The 24722-nt window shown below is 40.9% G+C and overlaps 2 protein-coding genes across 4 annotated transcripts in view; one reads left to right on the top strand and one right to left on the bottom strand.

The window, feature by feature from the left end:
* Positions 1-10967, top strand: part of daam2 (dishevelled associated activator of morphogenesis 2) — a 123746-nt gene extending 112779 nt beyond the window's left edge. For all 3 annotated transcript variants that reach the window (XM_083998673.1, XM_083998674.1, XM_083998672.1), the window contains 3 exons: positions 447-578; positions 8893-9063; positions 9963-10967. In XM_083998673.1, coding sequence (XP_083854799.1) covers positions 447-578; positions 8893-9063; positions 9963-10175 — 516 coding nt within the window. In that variant the 3' untranslated portion in view covers positions 10176-10967. The remainder of the gene's footprint in view (positions 1-446; positions 579-8892; positions 9064-9962) is intronic.
* Positions 10968-20662: 9695 nt separating this feature from the next.
* Positions 20663-21772, bottom strand: LOC311005281 (interferon-gamma-inducible GTPase 10-like; the record flags this gene model as incomplete). The annotated part of the gene is made up of 3 exons (XM_083997638.1): positions 20663-20704; positions 20787-20935; positions 21220-21772. The coding sequence occupies 3 exons, from the start codon at positions 21770-21772 to the stop codon at positions 20663-20665; spliced, it is 744 nt and encodes a 247-aa protein (XP_083853764.1).
* Positions 21773-24722: the final 2950 nt, after the last annotated feature.

Below are 24722 nucleotides of genomic sequence, written 5' to 3'. Positions count from 1 at the left end.
TTATTTATCATCTCTGTTAACTCTGAAATCACAAAACGTTGGTACCCGCTCACAGAACTGGTTGTTGCTTCATATTCCATTTATCATGTCAGAGCTGAGCTTGGTAAAACGTCCTTCTCTCACAATGCACCTTACACATGGAACACTCTGCAGAAAATCTTAAAGTTAGAAAGGTTTGAGACAAAATCCTCGTCTCAAACCTGGTTTCACTGGATTGTAATTGTTTTATTTTGTACCGATCATGATTGTTTGACTGTGTTAATCTTTCTTATTTGTTTTCCTAATATTCTTGTTGTATTTATTGTTCTCTCACCATTGTAAATTAGGACTTTTCCTCAATGATCTTTGAGAATAAATAAAGGTTATAATAATGATACTAATAATCTACATACAAAAAACAAAAGTGAATGTGAAAGTTGATTGTCTTTGTCCCCATCCCCCTCCAGGAGCTCCACTACCAGCAGAGCAGGACGAGGGAACGTGGGGATAAGTTTGTGGCCGTGATCGGTGACTTCATCACTGTGGCCGGATTCAGCTTCTCCGAACTGGAGGACCAGCTCAGCGAAGCCAAGGACAAGGTAGTGACCTGCTGGAGCACTGTGTTTGTGAATAGCAGAGAGGTTCATACTTTGTGTGAGTGTGCGTGTGTGTGTCCAGTCCACCATGTGGGTGGCTTCACTCCATCCTCCCTCATGTCGGCCAGACAGAGACCGGGGAGGAAATAGGATGACAGATTACTGAAGGGAAAAGCTGTGAGAGCTCTGAGCGTTCCTCTTAGTCCAGCATGATGACTTCAGCAACGCTGGGGGGAGATGGAAACCGAGCACTGAAAGATGACCCTCACCCCCCCACACACACACACACACTTTTGTCTCTTTAAAAGTTAGTGTTTTAGATCTACGCTCTGCACGACGGGGACAAAGGGCCTTTTGAACTCCTGCTGGCTCATGCGCTGATGTATGGGAGGAAGTGTGTCAGGTGAAGACATCAGTGGGACCGCAGGAATCCCACAGTGAGACGCTTTCGAAAAGATTTATTTTGAGCGTGTTATTTAATTTTCAGGCCCCCAGAGCTCGGCTGTGCACGCTGCATCCTGCAGACACTGACATACTGATGCCACATGTAAAACTAGAGATGCACCGATCCAGTTTTTTCCGATCCAATCCGATTCTGATACCTGGGCTGAGCGTATCGGCCAATACCCGATACCGATCCGATGCTACTGTTGAATACATTTTTTTATTTATTTTTTATTTAAGGAGGACAATGCACATTAATGGACATAATAAAATGTAAAAGTGCCAGTGTTAGCCAACGGCTAGTTTCCGACTGCAGTCCTCCTGGCAAGGTGTTAAAAGCCATTAAAATAAACACAAGGACATGACAACAGAATTCATAAAACAGGAAAATCACACATGTATCCAACAGAAACCAACAGACAAAAAATTACAAAGAGAGACAATTAACATGACGCTACTATGACAAAAGAAAAACAAAAAAAGACTATTTATGGATGGATAAGATGGATGAGGATGCAACAATGCAAGACCAGGACAGGGTTTCTTGATGGAGTTGTGCTAGAATGGATTGGGAACACAACGAAACCAAAATATAGTACAGTGTGATAAAGTGCTACAGTGCGCAATAAAAAACTGTCAGGGATGGATAGATGAAATGGGGGTGCAGCAATGAACAGTATACCTTGCCATGTGAGTGAAGGCATCAGGCTTGACATAAACATTTAGCCTTGTTAAAAAAAAAAGGTAACAAATTAACACAGATATAAATTTACTTAATAGTACTTTTTAACAAATAACAAAGTGTACATTAGCAGCAAAAAGAAATTAATAACACTAGATCGCTGTAACTGTATTGCTGTGTATGATATTAAATGTCATTTAGGTGTCCTTTCTCAATTATCTGGACTATGAAATTTTGGCAGATTGTTTTTGAATGTCATTTCTTTGAAATTAGTGAAAAAACATTTTGGGGGATTTTTTATTGGTTTTTCACGTTATCAGTAGCCTAGAAATCTAGCTGCACCCTAGCGGCAGAAAATCTATTTGCTCCGTAGGTGGGTCTAGAAACGAGCCATAGGAACTTTTTGAGTCTCAAACACCGATTGTGTTCACCAATCACAGCGCTTTATCTTTTTAGAGAGTCGTTGGGCGGGCTTAACGCCATGACGACATACATTTCAATTGGCTTGTCAGGCTAACGTCATCCAGCTCTTTGCTCTGATTGGTCGTAGCGCTACCCTATTGCGTGCAGAGGCAGTTTGAAAGACAGCCTTCATCCTTAAGGATCCGTAAGAACCCTGGTTCTTACGGATCCTTAAAAAGTCTTAAAAGGCATTGTATTCATTAATCTAAAAACAAGGCCTTAATTGGCATTAAAATGTCTTAAATCAATTTTTCAAAGGTCTTAAAAATGTTAACACAATGGTAAGTGGTATTTTATGGTTGTAATTAGTCTCAAATCTCAAAATAATTGGTAACATTCCGACACAGAGAAGTTAGTGGCGGCCGTCAACGCTAAATTTCTCACCGCCACCAGCTCCCGAGTCAGTGTTTTTTTTTTTTTTTCTGACTTTTTATGCATTTATTTTGAATAAATGTATTCTTAAATTTAATTTCAAGTGGCTTTAAAAAAGTCTTAAAAAGTCTTAAATTTAACTTGGCTTAAGCTGTAAGAACCCTGTGAGCCGAGGTCTACCGGTCGTTGCCAGACTAGACATGTTAAAGATATAGTCTGGCTTGTCAGGCTACGTTATCAGCTGATTATCTAAAAATAGAACGTTGCGTCTTCCGACTCATTTCGCCAGAGCGGGTCACGGAGCCGATATCCGATCCAGGTATCGGATCGGTGCATCTCTAGTACAAACTGCTGGAATCCTCAAAGCTATCCAGAGATAGTGAGAGAGAGAGAGGACGAGGGCCACTGGGTTCCATGTGGAGCCTCTTTACTTCATTATTTATTGACGGAGGAGGTCGGTAAGAGACTGAAGGGAGAACGGGCCAGTTGGGACGTCACAGGAAAAGAAGTGTTGGAGCAGGACGGCGTCAAACAAAAGAACCTGTGTTCACCGGCCCAGACTCTGAACACACAACTTTTAACACAACTGTGTGTGTGTGTGTGTGTGTGTGTGTGTGTGTGTGTGTGTGTGTGTGTGTGTGTGTGTGTGTGTGTGTGTGTGTGTGTGTGTGTGTGTGTGTGTGTGTGTGTGTGTGTGTGTGTGTGTGTGTGTATGTGTGTGGTTGGTAAATGGGGAGTCTGACGCATTAACTCAGAGCTTGTCAAGGCTCTTTGACGCTCTGTCAGGTTTCCAGTGGAATACAAATATAGAAGTGTGGGTGTGTGTTTCGCTCTTCAGGAGGATGACTGAACAGAGCAGGCGGTCCGCCGGGGCTCATAAAGCTCCATGGCAACTAATGTGTGTGTGTGTGTGTCTCAGCAGACACTACTACATACATTACAAAGGATTACAGTTGTCCATGGTTATGTGGGTTATTGGGACAGAGGTTTCCAGAGGCGAGAAGGGATTTCTCCTTTATCCCAGGAGATTGGTTGGGTTTATACTCAGGAACACATCCACACGCCCCTCACAGCAACAGCAACACAATATAAGACATTGTGTCCGTCCAACAACAAAATAGCTGAGTATTGAAACAGAACTGGGAGCAGGGAGTGCTTCAAGATCCCATATGCGTTGCTGAAAGGGAAATATTAAGATAAAAGAGAGAATTATGAGCACCAGTGGTAAATGCAGCATGAGAAAAAAAAATCTTGATCCAGTCACTAATTTGATAATAAAACACTTTTAGCAGATGGGCTGGGGGATTAAAAATAGCACCGATGTGTATCATCAATCTGCCTTTGCACTTTCATCATTCATACATGTTTCAGGCCATTTGCTTCGTATTATGTCGAGTCCACGTCGCTGCCAACTGTTTTTTAGAGCTCAAAGCACACTGAGCTGTTGTTTGTCTGAAACTGTTCCCACCTTACACACAGACAGTGTGTGTGTGTGTGTGTGTGTCGCAGCGACCTGTAATGTATGGCTGCACCATGTTTTTCATGTTTGCACTGTGACGTTTGTGCAGCTGAGGCCGATGGAGATTTTCTTTGTTTGTTTTTTGTTATATCAAGTTTCTCTGAAGCTCGGCTAGAGAGACCATCGGGTTCTTCTCAGCTTCTCAGCCCTCTGATTCCAGACTTCTTTATAGTTTATGGATGCGATTGAGTTTTTCTTGTGGCCTTCCCCAGAGCTGTGCCTTATGTAGCTCTGCAGGCAGCCCCCCCTTGGTTTCTTCTCCTCAGGTGTGTGCCTTTGCAAACCACAGCCAGTCAGCTGACTTTACCACAGGTCAAACAACATACACCAGCTTTTAAGGAAAAAACAATCAAATTAGTAATAAATCATTTAGATGGGTCCCAGACTGCATGAGTTCCTCCCTGACACACTCCCCACCCCAGGACACCTCCGTCATTCCCTTGTCTGTCCTGTGTCCTAGACAGAAAAGTCTGTGAATAGACACATTGGGTTAATTAGGTTTCTCTTAAAGGATCATTTCCGTTTTACACAACCTGGACCTTATTTCTAGCATAAAATACAATAATTTACTCACCCAGACAACTTTTATGTCATTTGGAGTCGTTTTGACGAAATTAGCCCCAGTGGAGTGGCGCGTATATCCGTATAATGCGAGAACACGGGGCAGCGCAATGCAGCCTCTAAATAACACATTATCCGCCGCAAAACTCGTTCATTTCACCAATATTTTGTTATGATACACTAGTGCTATTCCCCTCCGAGCCCGTGGTGGCATGTTATCAACATCCGGGGTCTGTAGGTTGACCTACTGACCTCTGACCTGGATGATGTCATCTCCGACCGCTGCCCGGCTCATTCTGATAATAATCATTCCGCTTCGGCATTCGGGTCCATTTTTATCTCAACTAGCCGGAACTTTAGTGAGTCCAGGTTGAGGAGAGGAAGCCTGTGGAAGCTGAACTTCATCCAGCTGCTCATTCTGTTCTGATAAGTCAGAAACACGCAGAAACGAACCATAGCATTAGCGGTAGTAAGTTGGCCGCGCCGGGCAGCGGTCGGAGATGACATCATCCAGATCAGAGGTCAGTAGGTCAACCTACAGACCACGGATGTTGATAACATGCCACCACGGGCTCGGAGGGGAATAGCACTAGTGTATCATAACAAAAATATTGGTGAAATGAACGAGTTTCGCCGCAGAAAATGTGTTATATAGAGGCTGCATTGCGTGCCCCGTGTTCTCGCATTATACGGATATACGCGCCACTCCACTGGGGCTAATTTCGTCAAAACGACTCCAAATGACATTTCAGTTATCTGGGTGAGTAATGTTCGTATTTTATGTTAGAAATAAGGTCCAGGTTGTAAAAACGGAAATTATCTTTTAAGTTTATTTGCAAGATTTCGCATGAGGAAAAGGTCCAAATCCTCGATGTGTTCAACTGAAGCTACTTGTAAAAAATCTGTGCTTTTAAAGGTCCAGTGTGTAAAATGGGGAGAAAACCGTGACAGTGTTCAGATTCTAGTTTGCAGCACTCACACACTCACTCGTACTCACCCCTCCCATCGGCAAAGTGACGGTGGCCTCCGAGGACTAAAAAACTTGTTTACCACGACTGGGAGTATTTCAGGAGCATGGAGCAATGAGGTGAAGATCTAAACCATTTTACCATACATATGTCGGCTGTTTTCTCCGCCTTCTTCTTTCTTTGGTTTATTTATGAACGCGGAACCCTTGAAACCTGCTCTCTGGTTGGCTGGATTTTCCCTTCAGGCTGCCGTACAAACATGGCGGCGCAAGATGGCGACACTCTCTTAAAGCAAGACCCTTGTTATATGTAGATATAAAAGAAGAATTATAAGGCTACGTGATTATACATTTATACAAATATATTAATGGGGAGTATATTCAGATTTTGCTCAAACCTTGCCAATTATTACACACTGGACCTTTAAATAACCTTTGAATAATTCACTTTAATGTTCGTGATGAACAAATCTGAGATATTTTGTTCTTAGTCGGGGAAAATTCAAAACCCCATCATGAACACAAAAAGATAATTAGCCTTTCACAGGGGGCAGCGGTGTTTGTGTTTGTCAGTGTGAGATGAGCTGAATGTGTGTGACTTCATATTCTCCATTTGTGTGTTTGTGTGTTTTTAACTCGTTTAGCACAGACCTGGGGGGGACGAGAGGAAACAGATTTGACCAGACACATAATTACAGGAGAAAGAGGGATGATGGTGGGAGTTGCCATGGTGACCAGACCATAATAACAGGATGGTTTTGAATCCTCAGAATGAGTGCCAGCTCCTTTATATCACAACTCTGGAACCACAAACAGTGCACTATCCTCATATAAAGCAGAATGATATGTTTTCTACCACTTAATTCCCACATAAGAGAAGAACAGAGACTGTACATTTTACAGATAATACTTATACTTTCACCAAACTTCCACCATGAAATAATGTTCAAGTCGAGGCTTTGATTGTGTTTCACTATTTAACACTCTGATATTGTTATGTTTACTACATATTTGATATGTCAATGTTGGAAAAAAGGAGCCAGAGTAAAGTCAAGACTGAACAGCTGCATGTAAAAATACTAAGTGAAGCTGTGTTATGTCACGACTGATGCAGTTGACACATTTATGCCACGTGTATTGAATGACAGTCGCCTTAGGCTTTAAAGGTCCACAGTTTTTCACTTTCCCCGTGTTGATCCATAAGAAGATATAGTTTTGGTTTTGTGAACCAAAAACCATCTCGATGTCATTTTACATCTCCACTCTGAGGCTTTACACTAAAGCTCTGGTTACAACAGGTCTGTGAGCCAATGAGAAGAGAGGAGGCTCAGATCCTCTCCTCTGATTGACCAAAATAGAGCAGATATCAGGTAAACACTCAGAAGAAACCAAATCCTATGAGGTTGGATGATAGATAGATAGATAGATAGATAGATAGATAGATAGATAGATAGATAGATAGATAGATAGATAGATAGATAGATAGATAGATAGATAGATAGATAGATAGATAGTACTTTATTAATCCCTTGGGAGGTTACCCTCAGGGAAATTGAGGTTCCAGCAAGCAGCACAGCACCGATCATACATTAAAAAGGCACAGATAGATATAGAATATAAAAATAAATATTAGAATATAAAATCCAGGGTCCAGGTGGGCGGGGCTTGGGGCATGCCTGATGGTGAAGATGGCTTTGTTGTGACATCACAAAGTTACAGAAATCCTGAAGACCTGTTTTAAGACTTTTGAACGCTTTAATGCTTTGTGAACTGAGGCTTTGATTCTTTCACAGTATTGATATAGAACTTAGACATCATACAGAGACATGGATATCCTTCTCTCAGTGATATGAGATCTCTTATAGGCAGTAAGGTCTTAAACTTGGATCTGTATGTGGCAGCAGGACTGTATTTAAAGTGTTGCACTGTGTTTAAGGGTTTAAGCTGGGCCTATCTGTGTGTCCTGCTCTACACTGCAGCACAGAGCTGTGTGTGTGGGGGAATGTAGAGGAGGTTTGGCTGCAGCCCTCGTCCTGGCTCAGAACACTGAACAGCTTGGACAGAACAGGGAGGACATACGCTGGTCAAATCATGTGGTCATTCTCCCACTGAGTGTGTATGTGTGTGTGTCTCTACAGTTTTTGAGAACATCAAGCATGCATACAGTATGAGTCTGAGCAGAGGCATGCATATGCAGGCTCATGTGTGGGATTCTGAGACATCTGTGTTAGACTGAGACTCTGTTAGCGCTTTTAGCACTTCCAGTTCTCTCGTCTAAGTCTATGCGTTTTTTGAATGGGATTTTGGTAAAAAGGGACAATGAGGAGTTTCGGAGAGCAATGTGTTTTCAAACTACATTTCCCACGAGCCTCCGAGCGCAAGGTGAAATTCTTGGACGAAAGTGAAAACATTTGCCAAGAATGTTTTCATTCATCAAGAATGAAAGTTGGAGGTTTGAAGACGATCAGATACCGTCGTAGTTCCGACTATAAACGATGCCAACTAGCATCAACGTCCAGGAAACCGAAAGTAGGAAATGTTGGGCGAGCCGACCGCTAAATAATAATAACAAAATAACAATAAAGACAGATATTTATCGAAAATGGACCCATTAACAAGTGGGTAACGTAGATTGATCCACATTAATATGAGACTCTTTTATAACCAAATACAGACTACTTGTTGTTCCTTTAACAAAAGCTTAAGCAAGTTTCAGGTTTTGTTCTACGACATAAAACACATCAGTAAATACTCTACTCTACTCTGGAGCTTTTACATATAAAAAAGGCGGTTGCTAACAAGTTGCTCAATACGAATACAAACTCTGTTGGGGACATTAAATGTCATCACCTCCGAACAGGAGGGTCCTTATGGATGTTATTTTATGTTATTTATGGGTCTTCAACATGTAAAAACTGTCCCATTTCCCCATTATACAATTTTTTTTTTTTTGAAGTGGCCGGAATCAGTGGAAAGCTTAGTGGTGGTAACATTAAAAGTCATGCGACCGTGTAGTAGTCTGTTAAAGCCTGACGTTAGCTTTTTATTTCTGGCCATCGCATTTAAGCTTCAAATACAGTATAAAAGGTGTTCATATGTGAAGAAGAACTATCATAAACTTGTGTCAGACAGAGCTGATTTTCTGACATCATCCAAAACACAATGCAAAAAGCTCAACCTCCGGGTTTTAACGTCAGCTCTGGCACGCTCTGTAAGGTTTACTCATCCACCTGCAGGTGTGTAGTGGGCAGCTTTCCTGTCACTTCCTATTAAAATACAAAAATAAAATACATGTTTTTTTTTCATCTAGTTTGCCAAATCTCTGAAGCACTTTGGGGAGGACGAAGGGAGGATGCAGCCTGATGAGTTCTTCGGGATCTTCGACACCTTCTTACAGTCATTCAGTGAAGCACGACAAGACCTGGAGAACATGCAGCGACGCAAGGACGAGGAGGAGAGGAGGGCACGGATGGAGGCCATGGTGAGGCACAAGTCACATCCTAAACGCACTCACTTTGTTGTATCTTGTTGTGAGAAAATAATTACATCTTGACGGTCACTGGTCCATTTTCTGTGCCATATGTTTTTTTTTTTATACTTTATTGCAGAATTCAAGTTCATATTCCAGCACATAAGTCACTGGAACATTCCTGCAACATTTATGACATTTTTTAGTGAGAAACATCAAAGGAAGAAGGAAAAATAAATAAATAAAATAAAATAAAATAAAAAGTAAAATAAGAATAAAAAATAAAAATAAGATAATAATATTAATAATAATAGTAAGGGGAATATTAATAATAAAGGGGGGGGGGGGGGGGGGAAGGTGGGACAAAGACAGTTGGAGAAAAAAAAAGGCATAAAATAGAAACAAAAATACAATATACACAAATTTGTTCTCTTCAGAGATCTAATAAACATTTCTTCAGGGCTGAAATCATCCGTTTTATTTATTTATATAATCAAACCACTTATTCCATCTCTTCAGACATTCTGGCTCTTGATTTCTGACTCTATATGTAATTTTTTCCATTTCCAGAATATTGTTTACAGTTAATTTCAAATTATTAAAAGAATGTGAGATGGATTTTTGCCAGTTTCTTGTTATTTGCTTCAAAGCTGCTATTCTGAGTATTCTATATAAATATTTGTCTTTTTCTGTTGTAAGTTCAGCTGGTGTTATTCCTAAAACAATGCATTTCGGTTCCAATGTTTTTTTAAATTGGAAAATTGAAAAGAAAGATTCTATAATTTTTTTCCAAAAAGATTTTAGTGATGGACAAAAATAGAAAATGTGTGAGTGGTTCGCATGGTGCTCCCCACAATTTCGCCAACATATGCCATATGTTGATGTTGACTGATGTGTTGTGCTCTTTCCAGCTCAAGGAGCAGAGGGAGCGGGAACGGCGGGCCAAAAAGAGCGGCGCCTCAGACGAGGTCGGCGGCGAGTTCGATGACCTGGTCTCGGCGCTGCGTTCGGGAGAGGTCTTCGACAAGGACCTGAACAAGTTGAAGCGTAACCGCAAGCGCTCGGTGAACCAGCTGGTGGAGGGCGGTGGCCGGGAACGAGCCGTCACCAAGGTCAACTACTAGGAGCTGGGAAGACGGAGGAGGAAAAAAAAAATCACTAGACACCGAAATTCTGCCGTGGTGTACATCTCTTAGCACCTTTTAGTCCGGGTCCTTCAACAGCGACCACTGACATTGGAGAGGATGTGAATAATGGCTGGACTGGACGTGTGGTTACATGTATGGACAGCCATGACATTTTTTTTGAAGGATGCAACCCTCTCCTCTGATTGGTCTCTTGTAAAGCTATTTCCAACCTGTTAGTCCTGGAAAGTTGTGTGATCTGAGCTGGATGAAGGACAACTGAGACTGATGGATGGACGGATGGATGGACAGACCACTGTGACACATTATCCCATGTCTTTTGACCATATCCTTTAACACTGTGCTCAAGCTTCTGGCAGTCTTTCACTCCCATTTCTCACTGCCCCTCCTTTTTTTCCTCACCCTTACCAAGCCCATCAGCGTTCCTCACTAAAGCCGTCTGGTGCTGGAGCAGCTCAGACCTTTTGCTACCTGGGTCTAAGACACACAGGAGAGTGGGATCAGTCAGTCAAACTGTACATAGACGTGAGACCAAGAGAAAGCTTTGGGGGAAAAAAGGAAAATGAAGGTACTTCAGGCGGAAAAGGAAAAGCGAGAAGAAAGGTGGAAAGGGGGGAGCTAAGCCATAAGCTCTACAGTCATGGGTGCTTCGAGTGTCCCCTAGAAAGGAAAAAATAGAAGGATGTTCATGAACTTCCTGTACCACGACGAAGGACATAAGAGTCACTAAATCCCAGAATGCTTTGCAGGCTTCTGAATGAGCGGATACACGATGGGGGAAAAGGTAGGGTGGTGGTGGTGGGTTGTCCCTTCAAAACAGAGGATCCATCCCAATGGCCTCCTCAGCACACAGCATTCCCAGGCAACATGTACATAGACCCCGAGCTGCAGCAGCTCAGCCTGATCCAGCCCAACAAACCATGAACTGTGCCACGAGGGCCGAGCCTCACCTACGCTATTCAGTGGTTTTCAACAATGTTCTGGCATGAACCGGTGCCAAAGCAAAGAGGAAGCAAAATGTAAATGTATTAATACAAAACATACTGCAATTAGGCCTTGATATATATTTATATTTAGATGCAGACAAGCTAATTGCAAAGATGTAGAGGTTTTTTATGTTTTCATGGCATTTTGGGGTTTTGTACACTACACGCAATGCATTATTTGTTGGTGTTGCAAGTTCACATTGCTGTTGAAGTGAATTTCTATACATTTTGCGCTTTATGTAAAAAAAAAAAAAAAGAAAGAAAAAAGATAATTGCTTGTCCTTTTCAACCCTTTACGTCTTGTTTGCACTGTAGCTTTTTCTGACTAACTTTACACTCACAGCCGACCCACCGCGTCCTCCTCGTAATGACCTGTATCTCTGAGGAAGATAATGAAGGAATGCCATAAATTGATATAATCTTTAAGGCACAAAGTCCAATTAGTTTACTAGCTCATCTGAATGTGTGTACACTGTGCACTCTGTTCCTGTGTCAGCAATAAAATGCAGGCCACAGACTCTCAACAGAGTCTAAAAGGATGCTGCACAGCACCTCCCCTCGCGCCTTTTAAAGACTCTGTCCCACAGCAGGTTTGGGATCTGTTTCACTGGTGCTAAAACATGTGATCTCTGGCCAGAGCCTTGAGGATTCAAGCTGAACTAGTGCTGCGATACCAAGACTCACAGTACACTTCCTGTGTTTTTATTTCAGTGGGCATCGTATCATCAGACCGATGAGTCTGTTAGTGCAAGGTCAAGAAACAACAAAGAATTCGATGCATGTAGAAATGAGAAGTTAGATGAGGATGTTTCAGGTTGATTGTCAGGACTCAGACAGGAAAGAGCCTCAATAAACATCATGGAGAACAATCCTTCCACAGCTTCTCTCTGAAGTTTGTTTACATCTGATCTGTTCATCACAGCAACTCTGAGCAGGAAGAGTCAGCCTCACGTCTGAGAATTCAGACTCAGATTTTCATGTGCATTTCTAAGACTTAAGCAGGAGGCATGAAAGGGCTGGAATGTACTTCCTTACCTCAGTAAAACATCTCCGTCTTGAAGATGGACACATTAGCTTGCTACATGGAGAGGGGGTGGAGGTGCCCCACAGACAGGCCTCTAATCCTGGGGTGAGCACTCAGCTGTGAGTCCAGTCTTTGCTGCTCTTGATGTTTAGGTAAGACAGGTATGATGAAGGGTTCACAGTTCACAATCCATCTTGAGGCATCAGAGGAAACAAATTATAATTCTTCTTGTTTTTAGATAGCTCACATCTAATCTGTTTCATCCACATGTATATTACAGTAGCAAATCCATAGGGTTGTACAGGAGAGCAGCAGGAGAACCAATGTTGACTTGTGTCTAATCTCCTCTATGAGCCCATTCATGCCTGTGTTCTAACAATCTACACACAGAGACACATCTAAACATGGGTCACTACTGAGGCTTGTTCTTCACTCCTCCTTTCACAATGCAGCTGTATTACATTAAGCGTACATTCAATTACATTTAACAGACCCCGGTTCAGTTTTTTTCCTTCTTTTTTGAAGGACAAAAATCTAAGATTTATTTTCTAAAAGACTTTTAACAATCATAGAGATACTTTCCCTCATTCACCACCATCTCAAAATAAAAGATCCAATAGCACCTGATTCACTCTATTCAACACCATGTAACACATAACACATTGTCATTTTCACCTTTCAGTGCCTCTGACCCTGTTTTCATGTTATTGTGCATCAGTGTCTAAACCATGTAGAGCATGAACTGAGGCTTACAGTGGGAATAGACTAACTGATGCCATCTTGTGGCTTCCCATAGTTAATACTCCACATCACAGTGATACAAGCAGTTTTTAACAACTCACCAACATGTCTCCTAAATAAGCTGTAATACGGCTGGCTAGTCATCAGAGAGCGTAGACCTGGTACATGGACCAGGATCAGTTACTTCAGAGTCACAGTTCAGCCCATCAAGAGTTAATTCTTCCAGTTTTTACTCAAACAGAGAGAAGCTGTTGTGAGGTTGAAAAGGTGATGTGAGACGACAGAGAGAGGATCTTTGAGTCCACATGTCCCTCTCCTTAGAGATTAATGCTAAACCAAATGGATTCAAACTTTTGGACACTTTACAAATTCAGAAAAGCCCCTAAAGTCCTGACAGGGGAGATGTTGTATGGTTTCTTCTTCTTGAAGCAGCATCTCATGTATATTTGAGCTGTTCTACTTTCTAACCTCTGCTCCTTTGTCTTTCAAGTTAATCAGAGTTGGTATATCAGACTTTGCCAGACCCTTTAAACTCTTAATCCAGAGCTTTAACCCGTATTGTAGTGCAGACTATTTACTGAGGGGTATTGCAACATTGTCAGTATTATTACAAGTTTGTGTTGTTACATGTTTGGATCTTTATTTGGCCATTGACTGGCTGACTTTGGAGTGTAAAGATGGAAATAAGAGGAATGAAATTAGTAGCTTGTTCAATGCACTTTTATTATGGGACATTTCCATTTGCAGCACCGTGTTGAGGACGTAGATGCCTCTGAAATGATAAGGGTGCGACGAATGAGTGGTGCAAAAGAGAAAAAAAATAGAAAAAACAGTGTGAAGAGGAAAGACAAGAAAAGGCAGAGTGAGGCAGGGGACTCCGGCTGGGCCGCTGGAAACACATCAACTGTTTGTTGGATGGCAGAGATGGAGGTTGTGTGGACATGCACTCAAAGAGGTGACACTCCTTGTTGAGTTTTCCTACTTTGGAGTGTAAATAAAATGGGGTGGGGGTGGGATGGGAGTGGGATGGGGGTGGGGGGGTGGGCACATTTCTGTCAAATCGGACACTTGGCGTCGACCTGCATGCCTAAAGAAGGGTGCACAAAGTGTGATGTGTTGACTTTAATCTTTCATAGAAAACTGCTTGCAAATATGGAACACACCTGTTACACCATTTGTACTGCCTGAGAGAAGTTGCACCCAGTTTTAGAGGTTGTATAATTGTGAGGAGTCAGTATTTTTATGGTCGGAAAAAAGTATCCTCCACAGAAAGATGTACAGTTGGAAAAAAAAAGAAGCATTTTGTACACCATTCTTGATGTTTGAGATAAGATTAAAAAAAGATAAAAACATTGAGGAATGTTCCATTTTCCTGTATATTGTACCTCTATTTATTTGCCTTATTTAGTTTGCTATATTTTGTATGTACACACAGCATTACGACAAAATGTTATATTAAAAATATGAATATGAATAATTCAACTGTGGTCCGTGTATGATGGATAGTTTGAGACTTGTATAAGAATGAGATTTTTTTTTCATTTCTATAATTTTATTTTTGTTTTGTATTTTTTCTCACCCTGTGTCTTTTGTAGGGTTACAATAAACTTTTGTCCCTTACAAGTGACTCTTTATTCTTTTCTCCAACATTCGGTCACTATAATGAGACAGTGATGAACTGACACAGAAAACTAATGATGTGAACATGTACAGGAAGAGACAGTCCTACATACATACACCGATAAGCAGAGGTAGCATGTCTCATACACAACACTATTGTTGAAACTCCATCAACACAAATTGATCTGCAACAATTTTCATAATATCTGTTAATCATATCATGAACAAATATAATAATTATAGTTGCTTAGGCTTTGGAATCGCTTGTCTTCTATGCCAGAGGATAGAATAGCCAAAAAAGTCTTTAACTGGGATAAAACACATAACTATCCTTGGCACCGTGACATAAAAGCTATTTTCAGCGAGGCTGATCAACAGCATATTTTCACTAATGGTTTGCGTTGTAATGTTAATTTTCTTGAGTATAAAGAAAAATGGTCTGGCTTAAACCAAAGCTCAGAACCTATTGCCAATTGAAAAATGTATATTGTTCAGAACCCTATGTGACTTTGCCATTGGATAGATCCAAGAGATCTTTATGTGCCCAGTTGAGGGCTGGATTCTCCCTCTGGCAGTAGAAGTAGGTCGGTTTAACTCAGCACCTGAGGAGGGAAGACTATGCACATTATGTAATCTAAATGTAATCGAGGATTAACTGCATTTTGTGTTTTATTGTCCGTTATATGACGAAGCCAGAAAAGGCAGTTTTTGTTTCAGAAAATGCACAATGTGAAGCCTGAGTTGTTTTGGGTTGATGATGAGGTAAAGTTGGAATGGTTCTTCGGAAAAGAAGTCTTTACCATAGCTACTTTTATTTTATTTTTTAAAGTGCCTGGTCAAATAGAAAAAGTGAATTATTGATGTGAATTCCATGTGTTTTTAGTTTTAGTTTAGTTTTGTCTGTGCTCTGATGATTTAGCTTGTTGTCTAAATGAAATGTGTCTTGTAAGCCCTTATAGGCTGGGCGCCTTAATTGGTGCATGACACTTAAATAAATATAAATTAAATTCATTCATTCATTCTAGTTAATAAATCATCATTTTCCTACAGGGAATTTGTTTTCACAGCCTGTCCACACTCAAGTTACAACACAAATCAGGCTCTATGTAAAGACAGTGTTGAATAATTAAATGTCCAGGCAGAAAGAACCAAAACTTCCCTCCTCTCAGTTCCTGTCTCTACAGCCAGATGGCAGCAGTGCAGTCTGATGAGAAACTCCAGAATGAAGAGTTAAATCTGTTACTCTCTTCCTCCAGACCAGCATCACATCAGAAAGAATATCATTCCAGTGTTTCTAACATTTTGTTCAGTCCACATACAAACAGAGGCGTCAACAATGTTGGTCATGTGACCACTGAAGAATACAGCTCCACTACCTCACCTTGTATTATCATGCAGGTTAGTGAATGATGCAAATTACCAAAATGCTTAGAAACTAACATTCATAACAATAGTGATGAGAATAATGATGTTAACAGTTAATATCTGTGATCTGATCTGGAACTATGTAATTCCTCACTGTGTCCAGTGGAGGGCAGTCACTCATCAAGAAACACTGACACATTCACTCAGCACCGCATCAGGTTCATCTGTTCACCTTCTTATTCATGCCATTATACTCTACAGTGTACAACCAATCACATGCCAGTACTGCAGTGTATGAGACGATGTGGATACAGACCAGTAACTTAATGATCACATTAAATATCAAAATAGGGTTTAAAATGTGACCTCAGTGACTTTGATTGTTGGTGCTCTTAGAATGCAGCCAAAATAATAAATAATATGCAGCAGTTCTGTGGATGGAAACTCCTTTTGATGAGAGAGTTCATTGGAGAAAAAACAGTCAACTGAGAGGCAACAGAAAAACATCTCAGAACAACAACTCATTAAATGTTATGGCAGGTGAGCTGTGAGAGCACAGCTATGTAGAAGAGAGTCTGTATACAGAGAAAAATAGGGGTACGGAAGGGGGACATTTCTGTACTTAAAGGTACAGTTCTGTCCTACTGTAGCCTATAGGGCCAATTATTGTACTCTACAGTACCTATGTGTACCTTTTGGGGGTAGAAAAGGCACATAAATGTTCCAGAATGGCAAAAGGTACATATATGACTCCTAGGGTACAGGTATTTACCCCCTAAAGGTACATTATCAGAGACAGTGTGTTAGAAAAAATTAGTAGCTTAAGTAGGAGTCTGGTAACCTATGAGGTGACTATTAATATGATTTATCATAGGGATAATAATTAAACATTCAACTAGTAATTTTTTTTTAAAATATATGTAACGGAGGTCCGCAGGTGTGCCACTGTCATGAGGTACCAGTAAGGAGAAGGTCTTGGCGAAGCGGTTAGCATCGTCGCCTCTGGTGCGAGAGGTCGTGGGAACGATCCTCGCTCAGGGCAGGTCGCAGAGCAAACACACACACCAGTTACAATTACAAGTAGTACAAGTATATAATGTACAAGTACTGTACAATTGTGCACCTAGCATCTAACGGGTATAAAACCCTTTAGATGCTTGTACTTAAACTGGTACATTTTGAAAAGGTACAAAAATGTACCGGCACCAATGGTTACAAACTTGTCTCTAAAAAAGGTACGCCTGGAGCGACAAGGGTTTGTACCCTTTTGAGTACATTTCCATACTTCTATTTTTCTCATAGGGTCAGAGTTTGGCATCAACAGCATGAATCCATGGAGCCGATCTGTCTTGTGTCCACAGCAGCATAGTGTTGTGTAGTTCGCGAGTGATTCGTTCGAAGGAACGAATTATTTAAGTGAACGTACTGACTAGAATCACTTCCTGACCTGATTCGTTCCTTTCTCAGTTCAGTAGTTGAGCTCAGCAGCGAGCGTGCAGGCCGACAGTGGAACTGCTGTGGTCTGTGAATCACTGAATGACCTGCGAATCTGGTGGCGGAGACTCTCGTTGCGAGGGAACGGTGCGTGTTCAGTGATGCGTTCACTGACAGTCGGGGCTGAGAGCTCCAGTTCACTCACTGCGCGCGTGGTTCACTGTACTGGGGACTGAGCTCCAGTTCACTCTGTGCGCGTCGTTCACTGACAGTCGGGGCTGAGGGCTCCAGTTCACTCCGTGTCGTTCGCGAACGTACTGACAGGGTGATTCACGTCCGCGCTGCCACTCACTCACTCATTACCTGCGAACCTACTGCGCACACAGAGAACTGCTGCTGAGGACGTGATTCAGGTTTGCGCTGCCACTCACTCACTCATGATTCGCGAACCTACTGCACACACAGAGAACTGCCGCTGGGGAAGCTGTTACTCACTCACTCACTGGTGATTCGCGAACCTGCACCAGAGAACTGCTGCTGCAGACGTGATTCAGGTTCACGTACTGTGCTGAATGTGGCGCTGTGTCACTCACTGCCTGGTGTACTGCATGCACAGAGCTGTGTAGCGTCATGTTAAGTGAATGTACTGTGCACAGAGGACTCGCGTTCACTGTGTAGTAATTTAAAAATAAATATAAAAAAATATAAAATATAAAAAAAAAAAGGAAAGGGGACGTAGAGTGTACAGTACAGATATTCGCGGGAGATTTTTTTTTTTCACTGTCCCTTACAGAGAGGAGGGGGGGGGGGTGATTCGGTGAACGAATTTTTTGAACGACTCATTTTAAGGAACTGATTCTAGTGATTCAGTACAGTCAAAAGAACTGCCGATCCCATCACTACAGCACAGACTGGTAGTGGTGGAGTGATGGTGTACAGCAGTGGTTCCCAACCTTTTTCTTGAGGGACCCATATTTTTACCATTGTAAACTTTGGTGACCCCCTCACAGTGAAGTCAGATCTGGGGTTATATTCATGTAACATAACTTAAGTGTTTGGGGTGATGAGTGAGATGCTGGTTTTGGTAACTTGTAAAGAAGCATGCTGAACAACATACATGCTAGCCAGTATTTTAAACAAGTTGATGTATCAGCCAATGCAAAACTGAAATATTGTGTTTGTATTTTTTATTAAATCGATCACTCAGCTCATACTGATGATGACATTCCCTGCATAACTTTATAGGATGATCAGCGGTTTTATTCTTTTTTTTGCTGCTAACTTAGCTTTTTGATCAATTATAAATGTATTAACTTCTGTAACCAAAAATACTATTACAGTATCAGTAGTATTTGTTGTGACTGATATTGTCCTGCTGTATATTATGTATTTAATGTTTTAAAACTGTTGATATTCAGTCATCTATTGATATAGGCCTATAACTTATTTGTTTATCTATTTAAATACACGAAAAAATGTTTGCCATTGAATTTAGTTGATTTTGTCACATATATTAATTAAATGCTTAGCCTACTCATTTATTTAACATTTTAATTACATTAAAATTATTAAACCCCTTAAAATCAAGAGGGCTTCGCGACCCCCCCGGATCTGTGGCACTCCCCTTGGGGGGTCGGGCCCCCCAGGTTGGGAACCACTGGTGTACAGGGTGTGGTATACATTTTATTAGTCATTCACCATGGTAAAAACTTTGAAATTACACAATATAACACATGCAAACAACACAAGAGTGAAGGAAAGTATCAAAAATCAGGAACCTAAGGTCACACACTAAATACAAATGGGAAACAGGAATGACTAAACTGGACTAACAGCTACTGTGAAGACAAGCTGGCAGATGTAGGACAGAGGTTAGACTACATGTACACAGAGGCTGAAGGATATAGGTCAACACTGAGGTTAGAGAAAAAAAGAGCAGAGGTACATCCCTGATCATTACAGTCGGTTTTATTTGACAGATTTGATTAAACTGTAACCAAAGTTTTACATCCGGCTCCCCAGGAAATATTGAATTGAATTTTGAATTTTTATTTTTGCACAAAGTTAAAAGAATACAACATAAAACATGATAGGTAACAATAGGACAGTGCAGGGAGAGGCAAAAAGCCACAAGGGGCTTATTTTTAAATATACCAGGTACATGGAATAGGTCTTTACAAAAATTAAACTGAAAATAACTCCAGAGTCTGAACAGGATGTCACATGATCTATTAGTATAATAGGCAAGGCAAGGCAATTTTATTTGTATAGCCCGTTTAACAAACAGTTTGTCTCAAAGGGCTTTACATGGCATCATAATATACCTACTATTCCTTGTTATGGACTTGATATGGAACATAACAGACCTGTTTATCTACATTTTTTAATGATTTCATATTAATGATGTGTGACTGACATCTGTCACGTTTCATACACAGGTATTATCACTTACTGACTCATGGCTGTCCAGCTTTCTTCAGTATTTATATAGTCACAGGCTTAGTTTGCCTGCTTTTTGTACTATATATTTACATATTTCAGTTAGTCACTGCTCACTGATAGATCAGTATAAAATAGAATTTGGGAATTCCAAAGCATTTCAACCAGATGAAAATAGATTTTTCAGACAATAAGCGTGGAACTGGATTTATAGACACTAATAAAAATAATTGCACTTAGAAACAAATCACCCAGAAAGTCCTTGTTTGTTGACCAACAGTTTTAAAGAAAAACTATCCAGGATTTTTCCCGTAATTAAACAGCTTCAGAGTAATTGTACAACGCTGTTCACTGGCACTGCTTCATGAATTGCTTTCTCACCCACATGCAGTTGAAACCAGACTTGCATAGTTCCCCTTTATATACATTTCCCATCATTCATCAAACTGAAGGGTTTAAGCGCAGGGTCTTTTCAAATACCTTCTGTGCATCATCAGAAAGCATGTTGAGAGACCAACTGAGCAATCTGTAGGTGGAGGTAAAAGACAGGCCCATTGCTACTGGGATTCCAATTATTGGAATGAATCTAGCTCCTTCCTCTGCTGCTGTTAATGCAGCAGTAATTGATACCTGTGCTATATTTCTGGTAACCAATACCAAGCTATCTACTACCCCCGCCTGCACTGATAACAGTTGCATAATGTCATTACCTTGAATCTCTACTGCAGACAGGGGTGATGTCATCACTGCTCTAAGATCAGCCAACGGCACACCTGTTGTTTGAGCAAGATTCTTCAGAGACTTCATATCAAGACCAAAAGTAACTTGGTACTTTTTGATGTTTACAACCAGAAGGCCTAGATCAGCAGCAACAGAGAGACCAGGGACTGGTACAGCTCCTATCAGAGCAGATAAGGAGGCAATGTATTTTATCTGTGACTGTAAAATCTCTTTCTTCTTCTGGATGATGTCTCTGCTGACGTTGGGTAGAGCACACAGCAGAACATTCCTCTTGTGAGCAGGAAGTTCTCTCTCCAGAGTCTCCTGCAGCAGATGGAAATCATACAGGTGCAGCTCAAAGCTGGACACCAGGAAGACCTGAGGAGAGCCAAGACCTTGTTCCTGAAGACCTGTGACACACAGAGAATGAAAAAATCAATGAAAATATGTTGATGAGTTTTCCTTCTGATCAACAGACTTTGATCTGACTAACAGTTAGAATCTGATCCTAATCTAAAGAAGCACGAGGTCACATCCCACTAGACCTACAGTATAATGGTATGTATGGTAATGTGGAATTGTTTTCCAATGTATCAGGGTCTGATGAATGGAACTAAAGCCTCTGAAGTCTAAACAAATCTAAGATAGTATTTTTTGAACATCACAACAACATGTGACAAATGATTGTTCTTACCCTGAATGCAGTTGTTCCTGATTTGTTCCAGGGTGTTTTCAGCATTGAACTCTCTCTGACTTCTCTTTGCATTAGTCAGGTCCTGGTCGATCTTTGAACGAACAAAGTAGAACTGTTTCCCCATCTTCTGAATCTCCAGAGCCAGTTTCACATCATTTTCTCTGAAGCGATCAGCTGAGACGATGATGAAGAAGTCAAACCTCTCAAATCCAACATGCTGCAGGTACTCGTCAGTAGGAAACTTGGTGGCACCGATGCCAGGGAGATCCCATAATGTAACTTTGGGATTATGTGGATGGGGGTATGATGTAACTACAGTGGTGGTTTCTACAACACCAGTAGGAGCAGCGTTCTCATCTTTGTTGTCTACACCTCTGAGGGCATTAACAAAGGTGGATTTACCAGCACCAGTCTCTCCTGTGATGGCAATGTTTAGTGGAATATTATCTTGCTCTTGTAAATACTCCTGGATCACTGTAGCTGCTATGGCAGGCCCTTTAGTTTGCACCACTTCTTTAATTATTGTTGGAAATGACTGAGGTGAAGCTTCCATGCTGAACCTTGAACAGAACAGAGAAAAATAAAAAATCACTGTAGTTGTCAGATAAAAATACACATCTACCTCGAAAATGTTGTGAAGTTTTAAGTTATTTTTCAAAATGTATTTCACACTGTGTGATTGGTTTTAGCAGAGAACATAGGCCTACACCGTGATTTAAAGGGGGCATATTATGGAAATATCACTTTTTAAAGGCTATTTAAAGGGACAACAAGGAGTTTTGGAAAAGCGAAGTGTTTTCACACTACATTTATGAGCCTCCGCGCGCACGTTGAAATTCTTTGACCGGCGCAAGACAGACTCATGTTTTCATTCATCAAGAATTAAAGTCCGAGGTTCAAAGACGATCACATACCGTCGTAGTTCCGACCATAAACGGTGATTCGGCGGCGTTATTGTCATGACTCGCCACAAAACCGAAAGTAAAGAAACGCTGGTCGGCTCGCCCAGCATTTCCGCCACCATTAATAATAACAAAATAACGATAGAGACAAAACGATATATTTATCGAAAATGGGCCCATTAACAAGTGGTAACGTAGATTCATCCACATTAATATGAGACTTTTTTATAACCAAATAGAAACTCATCGTTGTCCCTTTAACATATATTTGGGTGTTTGTCTTGCCTTCCGGCCCCTAAATATGAGAAAATCTGTAATTTTCAGACTTTTTTCTAGAAAAGGAGATAGGGCGTCTTTTATGAAAGGTGCTCTGTTTGTGTCTGTCGCTCTTCTTAACAACAATAACACAGACACACCGTTTTTGGCACTCAAAGCATGGGAACGGAAAACGTAAAATTACATGGTTGGCACTCAATGAGTTAAAAACAAAGTGCACACAACGTTAGTTTGTTATTAGTTTTGAGAAGACGTTTTGGAAAACAAAGCTTGGCAGCAAAATGATCGCTCTTGCTGAGCTGATGGTCGTGTTGTCTGCTCTCGGGCTTGTTATTGCCCAAAGACATTGCAGGAGGAATAGTAAGGAGAGACCGCACTGTTTGTTTACTATGGTCACTTGCGCCCCTCCGTCACACCACACTGATTCGCTAGGGCACCGCCATAGCTAGCACACAGCCAATCAGAGTACCCGACGAGTCTACTCTCCGACATCCGACGCTCCCCGACTGTGTATGTTCAATCAGGCCCGACGAGACCCGACAGCTTCCGCGCGTCCCTGACGCAAATGAACACACCAAACAGACGTGTACCCGACACCGTCCGACTCTCCCCGGTGTGTTCCTGGCTTTATGAGCTGTTGCCTCAGTTGTCTGACAATGATGTCATTTAGTTTTCGAATTTGCATAATACCACCCCTACATAGTACCAGTAGAAGGGGTGGGGCGGGGCAACCAGCCATTCTGAACAGGGCTGGTTTGAAAAGATGAAAAAGCAAGGCAAGGGGATTTTATTTGTATAGCCCAAACATCATCATAACAACAAACAGAAAAAAAACAATGTGCAAGAGGGCTCCATGTAACCAGATGTGTCCCCCAGCAGTCTGAGCTTATAGCAGCCATAGACTGTATAAACATGTTGTTTTGTGTTTTGTTGTTTTGTGATCCTACTATGGGCATACAAACTGTGCCCTGTTGGATTTTAGTGGGAGTGTGCTCTCCATATATGGAGGAGAGGCGGTAACTCCAATGGTCAGCCGACCGAAAGCCCCCCCCACCCCCCACCCATATAATAATAATGATCAAAACGATTACATATCAGTGTATCTGTACAGTATGTCCCCTCTGACCCTTAGATACACAACTTGCACAACAATCAGTCAAATTCAATTGAGTAAAGTCTCTCTACGCTCATGAAAACAACCTGTTGTGGTGCTTGAAATGGGTATATAAAAGTTTTTGCTTGGAATATACTGTATGAATAATAGATAAGTGTAGAAAACAAGTTCAAATGAAATTTTGTGAAATTGCTTTTTGAGCATAAATGTTATCTGTCATTCTATTTTCACCAAATGTCTCAAATGTGAAATAAAAGAAGCTGAATATTGACTTCACATTACATTTCAAATTTCATGAGATGTGTGTAGCCCTAAATGAGAAATTAGCTAATTTGTTTCCCCAAACAAAATATAACAGACAAAAAACACACAACATTTACAATATTTAGCCTATATAATATGGCTCACATGTGTTGTCACTTGTGGTGCTGTTTGAGAAGTAAAAAAAATAATAATAATAAAAAAAAAAAGTCCACTCGATGAGCACATTAACAGAGAGCTTTTTCTGCCCCTAGTGGACACACTAGTGTGTGTGGATGTTGATTTGTTTCATGTATAGACATGAATGAGGATGTTGGGGGAAAAAAAGTATAAATCAAGAAAAAAAAAAGAAAAAAAACAATATTGCAGAGAAAATGAAATGACTGGTTATGTATGTGAAGGTTGATGCCTTGCAATAAAGTAGTAAAAAGAGCAGGAGCTGTGGCCCTGCTGTCTGAGCAGGCTGAAGTCTGAACTCTAGTTTTTTTTAAATAATTTTTCATTTCAGATGAGTCAAAACTTTAAGCCTCTGAAGCACCGTCATCCTCCTCACTGCTTCTCTCTTTCACAACGATTCTGCGGTTTCAAAGCGCACAGTTGTTGTTTTGATTCAAGTCGTCAAGGGCGTAGCCTACATAGTTGAGTCTCCCGATCACAGGAGTAGTTGAACCGCTTTGCTATCTCAAAGGATTGCTCAGTTAGAAAAATAAAGCATTGTACTGGAAACATAAGATATCTTTACAATGGTTTAAATCAGAATTGACAAACTGTACTTTAATGAACAGCAAACTGTATGGTAAAATATAAACCCATGTTTTACATCTGCTTCCGTTCAAATATAACTGAAAGTATATCACATCTGTCATGTATAGTAGTCATAACCAAACTAGTATCCTGCAAAATGGAAGCTATTAACATCACCCTTTACCCATGCAAATAAAAACAATAAC

The sequence above is a fragment of the Trachurus trachurus genome (assembly GCF_905171665.1).
Source record: "Trachurus trachurus genome assembly, chromosome: 22".
Lineage (NCBI taxonomy): Eukaryota > Metazoa > Chordata > Actinopteri > Carangiformes > Carangidae > Trachurus > Trachurus trachurus.
This window is presented reverse-complemented; position numbering and strand designations above follow the sequence as displayed.